Source organism: Chlorocebus sabaeus, chromosome 1, assembly GCF_047675955.1.
Source record: "Chlorocebus sabaeus isolate Y175 chromosome 1, mChlSab1.0.hap1, whole genome shotgun sequence".
NCBI lineage: Eukaryota > Metazoa > Chordata > Mammalia > Primates > Cercopithecidae > Chlorocebus > Chlorocebus sabaeus.
The window spans coordinates 52,561,761-52,577,528 of NC_132904.1; the positions used below are offsets into that span (position 1 = coordinate 52,561,761).

At 48.9% G+C, this 15,768-nt stretch overlaps 1 protein-coding gene and 1 long non-coding RNA gene across 2 annotated transcripts in view; one reads left to right on the top strand and one right to left on the bottom strand.

Annotated features, from left to right (window-relative positions):
• Window positions 1–15,768, bottom strand: part of MICAL2 (microtubule associated monooxygenase, calponin and LIM domain containing 2) — a 243,298-nt gene that overhangs the window by 66,375 nt on the left and 161,155 nt on the right. The window contains exons 27-29 of the mRNA XM_073018242.1: window positions 13,082–13,262; window positions 8,149–8,303; window positions 2,096–2,173 (exon numbers count right to left, since the gene is read on the bottom strand). Coding sequence (XP_072874343.1) covers window positions 2,096–2,173; window positions 8,149–8,303; window positions 13,082–13,262 — 414 coding nt within the window. The remainder of the gene's footprint in view (window positions 1–2,095; window positions 2,174–8,148; window positions 8,304–13,081; window positions 13,263–15,768) is intronic.
• LOC119624493 (uncharacterized) lies at window positions 1,094–13,194 on the top strand. The gene is made up of 3 exons (XR_012093732.1): window positions 1,094–1,579; window positions 11,992–12,111; window positions 12,960–13,194. It is a non-coding gene; the product is annotated as an uncharacterized lncRNA (long non-coding RNA).

Below are 15,768 nucleotides of genomic sequence, written 5' to 3' on the forward strand. Positions count from 1 at the left end.
GCTTTGTGTGAAGGATACTGATGCGCGCACCAGGGCCTGAGTTTCAGCATCCAGGCTGCCTCTGGGTCAGGCGCTTGCGCTACCTCGTCTCTGGGCCCTCTAGCAGCAGCAACTTTTCCTGTAGATCCTAGAGGTCATCTGGCAGCATGAGCAGCTGGGGAGGGTGCCCAGGGCAGCCACATAGCCCCTCCAGCCCTCCCACCTGGGGCTTGGGGCCAGAACCAGCTGTGATGGGGCAGTAATGCCTCTGGACAGGAGGGATGGTACCACACATTCTGCGTCCAATGGCAAGGCCAGCCCTGCTCCCTGGGATTTTATTTTAGGCAAAATAAAGACAATAAAAAAGATGGCTGTCATGGCTTTCGGCTCTTGGGATTTTTGTGAGACTGGGACTTCAGGGTGCAGCTTCCCAGAACTTGGAGGTTTGGCAAGGTTCAAATCCCTCTCGAAGTCTTGGAGCGCCCTCTAGGGGCGGTAGCCTGAGCAGGTCTGAATCCATGTGCTCCCTTTGCGCTCAGTTCAGCTGGCTTGCTCCTTGGTTCCTTACTTCATTCATTGATTCAGCAAACAAGGATTGGGTTCCTCCTCTGGGTCAGACCATGCTAGACACTAGGCTGATTGAAATGATCAAAACTCAAGCCCTGCCCTCAAAGCAGCTTTCGTATACTCTTGAGAAACACTGTACAATACTCTTTGATAACTAAGGCTGAGTTTCCCAGGCCCATTCCAGACACCATGGGGCTATTCAGCAGTCCTCTTGTTCCTGCACCTCCCCCAGCGACCCAGCCCTACTGGGAGGGTCTACCACCAGCCTCCCTGCTCTCACCCCAGGCTGAGAGCTTCCTGAGGACGGACTGAGTCCCCACACTGGCGGCACACAGTAGAGTGGGCTGGAAGCCTTGGGATGGACCCTGCACCCATGCATCCGGGGCCCGGGCAGCAGGCTTCCAGGGACGTGGGGAGGGCCAGAGCAGGGCAGTAAAGGCGATGACCCATGTGTGGCAACGCTAGCTCCTCCACCCTCTGCTGTCACCGCTGGGGGCTGTCAGAGGATTCAGGAGTCACTCTAGGCTGTCCCCAGATGAAGTGGCCTGCCCAAGAGTGCAGCCCTGGGTCCTGCTTCCGAGGTGCCCCTGTCCCAGCCTGACCCGGTGCGAGGGTGGTGGGTCTGCGGATGGCGGGGGAATGACTCACTGGCTGGGAGCCTTGACTCAGAAGGAAGGAAGACCAGGGCTCAGTTCCAACTGCAACATTTCTTGGTAGAAACCCCTGTCTAAGCCAAGGCCTTTCTGGGTCCTCCTCTCCTAGGGTGAGGCCGGAGAGGGAGTGGGTGTGGGGGGAGGTGGAAGGCAGCGATGAGCCTAGAACTGGATGAAGAGTCTCTGCCCCTTGCTCCAGGGCCTGGGGAAGGAACTCTGCCCAGTAAGTGCTGCAGCCCCTGGATCCCAGGCCTGCCTAGATGCTGTGAGTCTGTGTGTGGTCACTGCACTGCCTGGCAGGGCCTGCTGCCTCAGCACCTGCCACAGCCCTGCTCTTCCCCAGGACACTGGGACCAAGTCTGACTCTGAAAAAGGAGCAGGTGTGTAGGGGTGTGTGTGTGTGTGTGTGTGTGTGTGTGTAGGGATGTGTGTGTGTGCATGTGCATATGTGTGTGTGTAGGGATGTGTGTGTGGATGCGTGGGTGTCTGTTTGTAGCATCCTGCTTTGCATGAGGTCATTAATCTGATGCCCCAGTCTCACTCCAGTGTACAGAATCAAATCATAGAGTTCCTTCGGTTTACTCGTCTGTATTTCAAAAAGCTTAGAGGTAATGATGGCTAAGGCCCTGTCTGGGTGAAACTGTAGAATCCTAAGGCTCCGTAATTCTTGAGCCAGGGGTGGAGGGGAATGGGAAGATCTTGAGTCCCTTGGAAAAGGCTCCCTCTAGTCAGCAGTGGAAATAAAGTCAACCTGATATTTTATTTCTTGCCTCTGACAACTAGGAGGCCACGCCAGAGAGATACCATGTAAGGAATGAGAACAGCTGCCCCTGAGAATTAACCAGAGATCTTCTGCCCAGTCCCAACCTCCCACTCCCAGAGAGCTAGTGACTCACTCCACCGGAATTCTCTCCTCCAGTTCTGGTATTTGCTTGGGGTTGGAGACTGGAAGCTATTGGCCCGTTGCAGAGCTGCTGTGGAAAAAGAAAGGGACAGGGAAGATGGGGTGGGAGGAAGAGTCCATTTAATGTGTACAGTAAGTAGGAATTTATCTCCTATAGCTCATTTACCACAAGTTAATAGACTAATGATTATAATAGATTGAACCCTCTCCTTCCCTCACACCATACTCCTGTCCTCACGACATACACTACCAAACTTTTCATTTGTTCACGCATCAAATATTTTTTTGTGTGTTTTTTTTTGTCACCCAGGCTGGAGTGCAGTGGTGGGGTCATGGCTCACTGCAGCCTCCACCTCTTGGGCTCAATGATCCTCCCACCTCAGCCTCCCGAGTAGCTGGGACTATAGGCACGCACCACCACATGCAGATAATTTTTTAATTTTAATTTTTTATTTTTTATAGAGATAGGGTCCCACTGTGTTGCCCAGGTTGGTCTCAAACTCCTGGGCTCAAGTGATCCCCCCACCTCGGCCCCCAAAGTGCTGGGGTTACAGGCATGAGCCACCACACCTGGAATCAAATATTTATTGAGACCTTGCCATGGGACAGGTACCACCCTCAGAGAATGCCTCAAATTGTGAACTATCATTACTAAGATCATCAGTAAACATCCATATGCATATATGCATATGTGTTGATATATTTATACATGCATGTGTATATACATACATGCACATATTCATTCATGTCAGAACAGTTATTTAAAGCTGAGGTCATCACGGAACATCAATGTTCCATATATGCAATACATTAAAAAGTGGAGCTGCTCTAACTGAAGCCAGAAAGCTATTCTCTGCCTCCCCTCTCCCGACAAAGCCCCCCAAACCCTTTGGAAACTAGGTTTAACTGAGACTGTGGACCATCATTGCTGTGGCCCTCCCTTGGCCTCGTTCCAAGGGAAACATATTTGCGGGACACTGTACTTCCTTTGGAAGACCCCTCTGCCAGCTGGGCCTTGAGGATTAGCTGAGCAAAATGAACATCACATGCAGAAGAAAAACAGGTCTTTGTCACTTAGGGTGTGAGAGTGGGCAGTGGGGTCCACATGTTCCATATTCCCACACAAGGCCTGCAGATGCATTCTCAGGCTTCAGGCCTCTGCACCTCCATCACTGCCGGAGAGAAACGATGGGGATGGTGAACATCTGAATGTGCACACAGGCAGGGCCAGGAAGCATGAACGAAAAGAAAGCCCAAGGGCATGATGTGGGTATGGGAGATGGAGGCAGAGAGGGTCTGAATCCAGGACTCTAAATCCAAGGCCCAGCTGGCCCAGCCCTCTGTCTTTCTTTCTGTCTAGAAACAGTCCTAGATATTCCGCTCCCTGCCAGGTCTCACAGTGGAACTCTTTCTTAGCAGCCAGGCTGTGGAGCATAAGTGTCAACCACTACCTGGGGGTTTTCCTTCCTCAAGACCAGCTCCTTCAACTCCTCTCTCCTCCTTACTCCGTTTGTGAAAATGCCCTTTGCAAAAATTACAACTGAGAAAATTATGACAGTGACAGAGATCTGACCTAACCAATCCATCTTGCTTCTAACCTCCACCCTTTGTTCATTCCTGGGCGTAGGCTGAACTAATTTTGGGAGGAACTTAGTTTATAGTTTAGTTTTGAAACAAAGATGATAACAGCCCTTTCCCCAAACAAACCCCCTTCCTGTCTGGGAACTAGACTGCCTTTGCAGGACTAACAAATTCGCCACAAGATTAGAAATTGTGGTTTAGGAGTCATGCAGCTGGAGGCTGTAAGATTCTGAATCTTCCCAAATTGCATCCTGGGGCTAACATCACTATTGTAAAGCCTAAGGTCAGTGCTTGGGATATTTTGCAGACCCTGCACTCAGAGGATGAGCTGGTACCACCCAGATTGATAAACTGGCTCATCTGGACTTTTAGCCCCCACTCAGGAACTGACTCAGTGCAAGAAGATAGCTTCAACTCCCTATGAGCTCATCTCTGACCTGACCAATGAGCCCTCCCCATTTTCCAAACCCCTACTCAGCAAATTATCTTTAAAAACCCTGATCCCCAAGTTTTCAGGGAGACTGATTTAAGTAATAATAAAACTCTGGTCTCCTGTACTCTCCAGCTCTGTGTAAATTAAACTCTTTTTCTATTGCAATTCCCCTGTCTTGATAAATCAGCTCAGTCTAGGCAGCAGGCAAGGAGAACCCATTGGGTGGTTACATTTGGAGGCGCTTCATGCCTGCTCTATCTGGCAGGTTCCCAATCCCACAGGCCTACTCTCAAAATCCAGTCCATGGGGTTGAGGAGGAGCCTGTGTGGATGGGCACACAGTCTTCCCAGCTCCCCATGAGGAGATGGATAGCTCACCCTCCCAAGTGCTGGCTGACTGGGCTTTCCAGGCATAAAGAGCAAGCAGGTCTTAAGCACAGCTACATCCTGCTGGCCAAAGCTGGCCTCTTAATCACTTAATGAAGACATTTCTCAAAAAAAAAAAAAAAAAAATTGCATAAAGCTCTAATTGCTTCTTCTTAGCTTGTAACTTTGTGGAATGGAACCTATTGGAAATGGCTAAATTCAAGAGAGATTTTCCATCACTGGTGTTAATAGAGCACACATGCACACATTTTTACCACAATGGGAACAATAGGGTGGCTAGTAATGCTGAGCAACATAAAGTGGGCTGATCTCTTCTTCTTAGCTTACATTCTATGTGTGTTTATTTATTTCAAAGGAGCACTTTCAGAGATCTTAGTGCATGACCCACTGTAAAAGGAGTCAGAGGGTATTTTGCCATGTGGTGCTGATGATATCATTTTATTATTACAAACTGATAAGAGTCCTCCATATTCCATTGGACCATCCTGTTATCAAATTATTGCCAGAAAAAAGATGGATAAATACCGATTCCTGTAAGCCAGAATAATTTGGGGCAGGTTGTTCTCCTAAATCTAATTAGTTTATTGCCAAGAGTCCAATGCACTAGATCTATTCATTTAGTTGCTTGGGCGTGGATTTTACAATGAATTCATCTAGGCAGGCCTTCCACAAAGCTGCATTTCCAAAATCCCCAAAGTGTAGAACATGGCCCACTGTGTCAAAGCCCCTGGGGATGCTTACACAGAACGTACATACTTGACCCCACTCCAGACCCACTGAATCTGAATTTCTGATGGTGAGAACCTGGGAATCTGCCTTTTAAACAAGATTGTCAAGAATCACTGACCCCGATGTTTTAGGGGGCTTTCTGCAGACTCCACGACATAGGGTGTGAGCTGTATTTCAGGCCACCCTCTTGGGCATGCTCTGTGAATTTTGAGGATGTAATAGGTGCCTTCATGTGCCAAGGTAGTCCCAGAAGTCTTTTTAAAAATTGTGGAAAAAATATACATGATATAAAAATGGTTACTTATACATTTTTAAGTCTAGATTTCAGTGACATTAAGTACACTTGCCCTGCTGTGCAGCCATCACCACCTCACCATCACCCATCTCCAGAACTCTGCTCTCATCCCAAACTGACGTTTGTCCTTTTGTGACTGGCTCACTTCCCTTAGTAGCATGCTTTGAAGGTTCATCTAAGTGGTAGCGCATGTCGGAGTCCCTTCCTTTTAAAGTCTGAATAACATTTTGCTGTATGGATATACTGTGTTTTGTTTATCCATTTGTCTGTTGAACATTTGATTTGCTTCCCCCTTTTGTCTAATGTGAATAATGCTTCTATGAGCATGGCTGGACCAACCTGGAGTCTTTTTTTTTTTTAAACTCCACACTGCAACCAGGAGTCTTTTCAAAGCAATATCCTGGTCTTGCCTGGCATTCCCTTGGTCTACCTTGGAGGCATTTATCCAGGTGAGAATTGTAGTTAATGAAGCTCCATAAAACCCACACAAGGGGTCAACCCTGCATTATTTGGTAAAGTGATGGGGTTACCATAACCAGCAACACAAAGCACAGCACTTAGAGCTTAACTGTACAATGTGGTTCACCTAGCAATGATCAAACAACAACTGATGAAGACTAACTTGACAAAGAATTGTTTGAGAGTCACACAGTCTACCCACTTATCTACTCTATATTTTATTCTGGAGTTAAACTGGACTGCCAGAAACAAAATGCCTTGATCTCACTACCCAACGCAACCCAACTAGTCTCTCAACCCAACCCCATCCCACTAAGAAAACAGCTATTGCTGAGTCAGGTTTTTCTTTGTTTTCTTTTTTTTGTTTTGTTTTGTTTGTTTTGTTTTTTGTTTGTTTTTTTTTTTGGTTATGCCCTCACCTTCCAGCAAGGCGTGCTATAAGAAACAGCCTCAAGAATACTAGGGCTGCATTTTCTGAGGAACTGTTAAGACATAATCTAACACTTTTCTCAACATCATGTATCCAGTACGAGCTGGAAACTGTCGACAGAGTTAAGCATTAGGAGAAGTTGTGCCTGCTCAGAGACCTGCTGCAAACCAATACGTGTTTTTCTCATAAACAATGAGAATAATGATGTTCTGTGTTTCCTTTTGAACGCTGGAAGCCAGAAAACTCAGAATCAAACTTATGATTCAACTAGAGCAACTGTCTAGGATTATGGTCTGCCTCTCTGGGGTATATCCCTCCTAAACTGGCTTTGTTAAACCTGATTTTGAGGCTTGATCTTTCACCTTTATAGTTGTACAATTTTGTTTTATGTTTTTCTTGTAAGTTGCCTAAAACCCTCTGGCAACTGGAAGGGGAAATGGAGGGAAGGGATGAAAGGCAGGCCGACTTTGTATCTGGAAATGGGGAGCTGGAGCCCAGGAGGATGGAAGGGTACACCAAGGCCACGCAGTAACCAGAGGTGGGGCTGGGCCCAGCTGGGCACAGGAGAGAACTTGGTTCAGTGCCAGTGCTGAGCCTCTCTGCACAGCCCCACAAATGGTACTTAACAAATGTGTTTGGATGATAATCTGTCCTTTTTTAAAAATGTCACTTTTTAAAAAATGAGGGTAAATTAAACATTTCTAGAGTAAATTCAACATTTCCAGGATTTTAAATTATCTATATGAGTTCTTTCTGTCCCAGCCCTCGTTTTCCTGGGAACATTTCACGGACCAGACCACCAGGTGGCGGTGCAGGACAAGTTGAGCTCCTGCTCTCCCAGGCTAAGGCTGTGGGGCTGGGCAGGAAGTTTCTGTCAGGTTAGCCTGTTTCTTCCCAGGCTCGTCCAGAAGTTGCCCATAAATCAGACGATTTGGTCCCAAGTTGTTGACTGAATCAAAACACTCAATTCCAGGTCAACTTTGTATTAAACACAAGCTGGGCTGCTAAAGACAGCTACTTCTAAGTAAGCCAGAGCTTGGGCAGCAGTGGCTGGACGGTGTCACCAGCACGGGCTGAGACTTCAGGAGGCCACTTAGCCTGTTTGCTCCCCTGTGAAACAGGCTTTGTACTACTTACCCCACAGGGTAATCCTGGGATGAAATGGGCCACACGTATGGGAAAAGTCCTGGCTTATTACAGGTACGCAGTAAAAGTGCCTTAATTATTGTGTAGAAGTTCGGGTGCAACCCACAAGCTCCAAACACCGCTAATGGCCCCAGTGCTGTGCAGGTGGTCCCAGGGAGATGATGCCGTCCAGGGTCGCATGTTGTTCAACAGCAGCCCGGCCCAGCTCCCTTCCCTCAGGGGCTATGGGATGCCAGAGGGGCCCCTAAGGAGGTGCCCACACAGGAGGCAGGAGAGAAATCACTCCAGGCAAAAGGGACCTGCGGGCCCCTGATCCCTGCCGGCCTGTGACCAACCACAGCCAGCCAGGCCCCGTGACATCTTCCCCACTGGGATTCCAAAGCTTCTCATGGAGAGGGAAACCAGGCCTGGGTCCAGTCCCCTCACTGCCACTTGCGTCCCACTCCCCAGAGGTCCTAGTCCCACTGCCTTGGAGCCTAAGGGCGAGGCCTCCTGTCACCCGGTCCTCCATGAGGGAAATTCAGCTGTGGGGGTCTCTGTTCCCTCCCCGCATCCCAGAATCAAGCCCGGTGGGCTCTCTGCTTACCATGCACAGTTTTGGGCTCCTCAGAGACCGCCCTGCTCAGGGCCTCCCTCAGGGAGGTGTGCGGTAGACACGGGGATTCTGGCCGCCGGGGTTTCTCTTCACAGGGCTCTGTGTGGGAGTCCTCGCCGCCACCATAGTCAGACTCTGTGTCAGAGCTGGAAGGAGGAAGGAGTGGGTGGGCGAGTCGGGGCCCCGGAACCCACGCCCCAACACACCCACGCTGTGTCCTGCCCAGCACTCCTCCAGCGCACTTGGAGGGCCTGGGCTTAGTCCTGGGTGCCCACAGCCCAGCTGCAGACTTTGTTGTGGGTTGAACTGTGTTCCTGAAAACTCATATGCTGAAGTCCTAACCCCAAGTACCTTCAGATGTGACTGCATCTAGAGATAAGGCCTTTAAGGAGGTCATTAAGGTAAAATGTGGCTATTACGCTGGGCCCTTGTCCCATACACCTGACATCTTTCTAAGAAAAGGAAATGTGGACACACACATGCACAGAAGGAAAGCACTATGCAGACAGGAAAAGACGCCATCTACAGGTTAAAGAGGGAGGCCTGGAACAGATCCTTCCCTCCAATCCTCCAGTAGGAACCAAAGCTGCCCACACCTTGATTTCAGACTTCCAGGCTCCCAATCAGTAAGAAAATACATTTCTGTTGTTTAAGCCGCCCAATCTGTGGTGCTTTGTTATGGCAGTCAGAGCAGAACAATACAGGCTTGGCTCAGAGCAGAAGGGGCCCAGCAATGCATGAGGAGCTGTTTGAATAACGCCTGCTCTGCTCACTTGCACCTGTCTCGGAGCATGACTCCCAAGGTCTGTCTGGTCAGATAAGCTCATAATTAGGGACTTGGTCCCAAAACTTCAGGCATTTAAATACTGCTCTCTTCCCCATGGAATGGATGAGGGAATGGAACATTCTACCTGGGTGGGGGTGAGGGGTGAGTAGTATTTAACATGGGCCTTTAATAACTGGTAGGAATTCAAGTGGCAAAGAAGTGGAGGCAGGGTGTCCTAGAGAGAGGGGCAGTCCAAGCACAATGTTCCAGGATGGGAAAGCACAAAACGGGCCAAGCAGTGACGTATTAGTGAAACTCTATATATGCACACACTCTCTGTACATGGAAATCCAGCAGGGTTCCTTCCACAAGGCCACTGCCACTCATCTACCTGTGTCTATGGCAGACCCCTTAGCCATCAGAGTGCCCAAGCCTGGCCGGTCATGGTACCCCAGTCCTGTTCACCGACTGTTCCCAGAGGGAAGTATGTGATGTGGGAGTAGCAGTTGGGGGCCTGCCTTGAGATCCTGACCTGAGGACATGAATTTATGGATATGGTCTGAGACCCTCAGTAGCCGAGTTCCATGTGTGGAGACAGCCTCTCTGCCAATGGCTGTAAAAGCAGCAGAGAGGCAGGAAGGGAGAGTGGTTATTTGAGACTCTGGCTCTAGCCTTGCCTGAATGAGGACCACCCTTGGACTTCCCAGTCACATGAGCCAATGCGTTTGCCTTTGTTACTGAAGCTAGTTGGAGTTAGGTTTATGCCTGTTATTATGGAAACAGGCCTGCCTACGTTGAGGCTTAGAAGACTCTGAAGGCTGTGTGATCCAGGGCAGGTCATTTTCCTTCTCTGGGGATCAGAATGAATCACCTGTGGGATGCTCAAGCCTATGTTCCCAAGCCCCATTCCAGAGTCTGCATGGTCAAGACTTGAAGAGCCAGTAGTCTACAACTGCAGTCCCTGCTTTCCCGTCATGTTCCCCCCACACCTACCCCTTTACTCCACTGAGGCCACTTTGTCCAAGTTAACAATGAGCCTCCTGTTGGAAAGTCCAAAGGTCATTTCTCTATACATATCCTACTGGGCTCTCCAGCAGCCTCTGATGCAGAGAACCAAACCCTCCCTCTTGAGACACTTTCTTCTCTTGGCTTCCACCACCCGCCATCTCCTGGTTCCCAGTGGGTTTTGCTAGCTCCTTCTCCACTTGCCTACTGAATGTTCAAATGCCCCAGAGCTCTCTTCTGAGCCCAGCTCTTCTTTGTCTACAGGAAGATATTCTTACTCTGGAAGCAACTCATCAGAGCCCTGGGCTTTAATAGCCTCTAAAATCACCATCTCCAGCCGTGCTTCCCAGAACTTCACACTTACATATTCGACTGCTTACCTGACGTCCACACAGACACCGGCATCTCAAACCCCAACATGTCCAAAACAGAACTCTTGACTTTCTCCACTAACCTGCACCTTCTCTGAAATCTTTCCCACCTCAAGATCACTTTAGAAATGACCATACCAGCCATTCAGTCACTCTAGAAAAATTCTGGGAGTGACCCTGAAATTCTCTTTCCCTCTCATTCAGTCCATTAGCAAATCCAACTCCACTGCTCCCATCCTGACCCCGAGCTGCAGGCTCCCACCTACTCTTCCTGCCTTCATCCTCACACACCCCTGCCTCATCCATTCCCCAAGGCAAGGCCTGCTGACCTGTGAAAACTGTAAATGAGATGTCACTCTTCTACTGAAAACATCTTTGAATTACAGTCAGGCCTTTCATAATGATGTTTTAGTCAGCGATATAACCCATATATGATGGTGGTCCCATAAAATTATAATGGAGCGGAAAAATTCCTATCAACTATTTACGTCGCAGCCCTTGTTAACATTGTAGGGAAACGTATCACTCACGTGTTTGCGGTGATGCTGGTTAAAAACCTACAGTGCTGCCAGTCAGTTAAGAAGTAAGGAATAAAAAAGCTTATAGAATAAGGGTGTAAAGAAAGAAAATATTTTTCCAGCTATTCAATGTGTGTGTGTTTTAAGCTGTGTTACTACAATAGAGTTAAAAAGTTTAGAAAGTAACAAAGTTACAGTAAGCCAATTTATTATTGAAGAAAGAAAAATATTTTTCAAATCAATGTAGGGTAGCCTAAGTGCACAGTGTGATAAAGTCTACAGTAGTGTACAGCGATGTCCCAGGCCTTCACACTCACTCACCACTTACCCACTCACTCACCCAGAGCAACTTCCAGTCCTGTGAGCTCCATTTATAGTAAGTGCCCTATATAGGTGAGCCATTTTTAATATTGTGTACTGTATTTGTACTGTACCTTTTCTATGTTTATATATGTTTAGATTCACAAATACTTCCCATTGTGTTACAGTTGCTGATAGCATTCAGTACAGTAACACAGTGTACAGGTTTGTAGTCTGGGAGCCATAGGTTATACGTTTAGCCCAGGTGTGGAATGAGCTCGCCCATCTAGGTTTATATAAATGCCCTCTATGATGGTCACACAATGACACAATCACCTGATAACACGTTTCTTAGAACATATCTTGGCTAATTAAGTGATGTGTGACTGGATACCTGGAACACAATTTAAACTCCTTACCTTGTCTTATAAGCCTTGCTCCTGCCTGCCTTCCTGGTGTCATCTCTTATTCTTCTCCCACTCAGGGTGTACCTGCCACACCGACCTTCTCTCACCTCTGAGACACGCTCACTCTCACAGAGGGGCCTGTCACTAGCTGTCGTCACTTCCTGCATTCCCCTTCTCCCTTGGCTGTCCCTTCTTGTCAACCAATTCTCAGCTTAAATGTCACCTCCTCAGGGAGGCTGTGGAAATTTGTCTGCAAAGATGGTTGCAATCATTCCCCTTAGATCTATGCCCCCTTGCAATGGGGGCTTTGCAGCTCTTCCCCTAAAGAGAGAAGCCTATTTTCCACTTGTTGAATCTGTTCAGGCCTTGTGACATGCTGTAGCCAATCAGATGGAACTGGAAAAGCACTGTGCAGTGTCAAGCCTGGGGCTCGGGAGATCTTGGATGGTTCCCCTCTTTCTCTTAAGGCCACAGAAACAAGCCTGGGCTGCCAGTTGGAGGATGAAAGACCCATGGCCCAACAGCCCTCTGTCACCCCAGCTGACACTCAGACTCCAGAGCAGAACCCTACTGGCCCAAACACACAGGTGAGCCCACCAAGACCAGAACTGCCCAGGTGCACCTGGCTTACTTGGTCAGGCTTGGCTTACTCTGGTCTACTTTTTTACACAATCATGGTGTAATGGATGGTAGTTGGTTTAAGTCACTCGCTTTGGGGTTGGTTTGTCACTCAGCATTATTGTGGGCATCAACAACTGCTACAGAGGCCTTTTCCTGGCCACCTAATCTAAGGCAGCTGACCAGCCACTCTCTAGCATATGTGTCTATTTTATTTCTTGACCTGGCACATATGTGATGCTTTTCTTGTTTAACTACTTACTTGCTTCCTAACTGGCTCCCAATGTGATGAAAGCCATGGGAAAGCAAGGACCTTGTCTTGTGTTGGCCACTGCTATTTCCTCAGAGTCTAGTAAATAATAAGCAACCAATACCTGTTGTTGACTTACCTCTTGAGTGAATTCAGTGAATCTGGAGGAGTCCTGGAGTCTGCATGGCTAATAACCACTCCAGGTGATTCTGATGCAGGTGATGAGGACAGCACTCTGAGAAACAGTCACCTGAGGCACCAGGGCTTCACTCCTCATGTTCCCCACTCTGTATCCTAGCCTGCCCAGTCCCATGCATCACCATCTTGCAGTGGGCAGGCCCTGGGGACAGGTGACACCCATCCTGCACCCCTCACTACAGTCAGCATGACACTGCCTCCTGAGAAGAGCATGGGGCCAGGCCCTTTCCCTTCCCGAGAAAATAACAATTGCTAACACTTACAGTGCTTATGATGTGTGGGCACTGTTCTATACACTTACTACAGATGAATTCTGTGAATCTTACAACTCCCTCTGACATGGGTACCATGATTGTCACCATTTTACAGATGAGGATATGGAAGCACAGAGAGGCCACACTGCAAGCAAGTAGAGAGAAGACCCAATCCCAAATGCGATTCCCTTCCTCCAACCCTGCTTCTGTCCCCATCCAGCAGCAGCCTGAGCATACCTGCTGTCCTCGCTGGTGACCAGGACACGCACAGCCAGCACATCCTGTCCAGCTGCATCCTCCCCAGGGCTGATCCTCACCGAGGTCCACTCGGAGGGCGAGGGAGAGGCGGCGCCCCCTTCCACATCACCGTGTTGTGGCTCAGAGATGCTCTTCGGCCTCTTGGGGGAGGTGGGCTCATCTGCTGAGAGGAGAGCAGGGTCTAGAGAGATGGTGCAAATGAATGACCCAGCAGGACTCCTCCAGGGGCTCGGGACCCCTCTAGGCCCGGGGTCTACTCAGACACTCCAAAGCTGACCTTCTCATCCTCTGTGCCACTGCTGGAACCCTCACCCCCGAGCCCGCCAGATGCCCAGGCATTTAAGGCACATCTCCCACATGTAGGGCGCGAATGCACAGATTATCCCATTTAGTCCACAGGGAAGGTTCTGAAACGTTCAGAGGGGCCATTCTGGGCTAACCAGTCTCTGAAGAGCAACGTCCAACATGTTGCTAAATCCAGTGGTAACATCTCAGTTCTCATCTTATTTGACTATTTGACACACCAGCAGCATTTGACCCAGCCGGTCACTCCGTCCTAGAAATAGCTCTCTCTGCTTCTAGGATGGCAAGGCCTGACCAAACCCCAGCCCCTACTTCACTGGCAATTTCCTTTATTTCCTCTGCTGGCTCTACCTTCTTCCCTTGATCTCGTAACACTGAAAGATCCCGGGACTCAGTCTCTGAACCTCTTTTCTTCTCTGTCTACACTCATGCTCTTGATGCCCTCATCTGGTCTCATGGCTTTAAATAACCCTAGACAACAATGACCTCCAGATTTCTATCTCCAGCCTGGACATTCCTGATTCTAGACTTATATAGACCACTGCTCACTTGCATCTCAATCTGGGTGTCTAACAGACACGTCAAACTCAACAAGTCCGAACGGAGTTCTTCATCTTCTCCCCCGACCCAATGTCATTGTCTTGCCTACAGCCTTCCCCCTCTCAGTAAATGGCAACTTCAGCTTCCTGTTGCTCCAGCCAACACCTCGCCAGCATCTTTGACTGCTCTTGTCCTTTCATTCTTCATTCAAGGCATCGGCAAATCTTGATGGGTCTGCCTTCAAAACACGTCAGGAATCCAGACTCCTCTCACCACCTCTCTGCTTCCCACCCCTGGTCTGGCCACCATTGTCTTTTGCTTGGATCATAGAAACTGCCTCTACCTGGCCTCTGTCCCTGCCCTCTTGCTGTGCCCCACCCCCACAGTCTATTCTCCACACAGCAGCCAGGGTGACTCCATTAAAACCTGAGTGAGATCATGCCACTCCTCTGCTTAAAATCCACCAATGGCCCCTCATTCACTCAGAGTGAAAGCTGAAGGCTCTACCGAGGCCTGCAAAGTCCAACATAACGTAGTCTCCAGTGCGTACTGTGACCTTGTCTCCTAGCACTGGCCCCAGGCTTGCCCTGCCCTCACCATGGCACCTCTGTGATGCTCCTCCACACTCTGGGCACATGCCCTTCTCAGACCCCTTGCACTGCTCTTGCTTCTGCCTAGAAGGTGTTAATCCCCAGACATTTCCATGCAGGCCTCACTCACTGGCTGTCTTCAAGTCCTTGGTGGAACGTCACCTGCCCTGACCATCCTATTTAAAATGGCAGCCCATGCCCTCAGTGCTGTCCACTCCCCTTGATTTTTAGTCATAGCGTGTCTCACCCTCCAATAAACTATACAATTTCCTTTTTCATTTTGTTTATTGTCTCTTTCTTCTATGACTAGAATGTAAGCAGTAATTTTTGTCTGTTTCATTTGCTGCTAGGGTGGTACCTGGTGAACTGTAGGTGTTCAGTGAGTGTCTGCTAAATGAGTTCATGAGCGAATGTGCCCAGCTCTGTCTTGGCCACTAACTAGCTGGGTGACCTCATCTCCAGGGACAGTGCCCAGAGAAGAGGTGTCATTTTTCCTCCCTAAGGTGGAGCCTTCACCTGAACCTGGCTCCCTCTCACTTCCCTCCTCCCTCTCCACAGTGTCATTCTTGTGTTCTCATTCGTCTACTGAGTCTTTCCTGTCTGTATTTAAATATGCTGAGTCTCCTGTCTTAAGAAAACTTGTTTTAATCCCAGTCCTCACCCCAAGCCCCCAGCCTACTCTTTCTTCTTCCTTCCCAGCCAAGCTTCCTGGAAGGGTTGGCTACACTCTTCTCTCTCCCTGCTCTTCTTTATGAACCCCCTATTCCTATAATCCTGCCTGTGCCTCCACCACTCCCAGACTGCCCCCAGCACAGTCCACAGTGACCTCCTTGTTGCTAAGTCCAATTCACAGGACTTTGGGGGTCCTCCTGTGGTCCTTGAACCTGCCCCGTCCCTGCTTCCGGGGACACCTTCTCTCCCTGTCCCTCTGGCTGGCCATCTCAGCCATCCAGTATTCCAGCCAACTCTTAAACAACTGGGTTCTCCATGCATCCACCTGAGCCCTCTCATCTTTTTACCCATGTGTTCTCTCTGGGAGATATAATCTCTTCCCTAACTGTATTTACCACCTATGAAGATAACTCAAGAAATTTTGATTTTTATGTGAAATTCTCATCTTAAAATATCAGACAGATCAAAATAAAACATGTCTGCAGCAGACTGAGCAAGTGGGTTGCTAGTTTGTAGCCCCCCTGGTGTGCATGGATGCTTGCTGTGTGCACGTGTCTACAC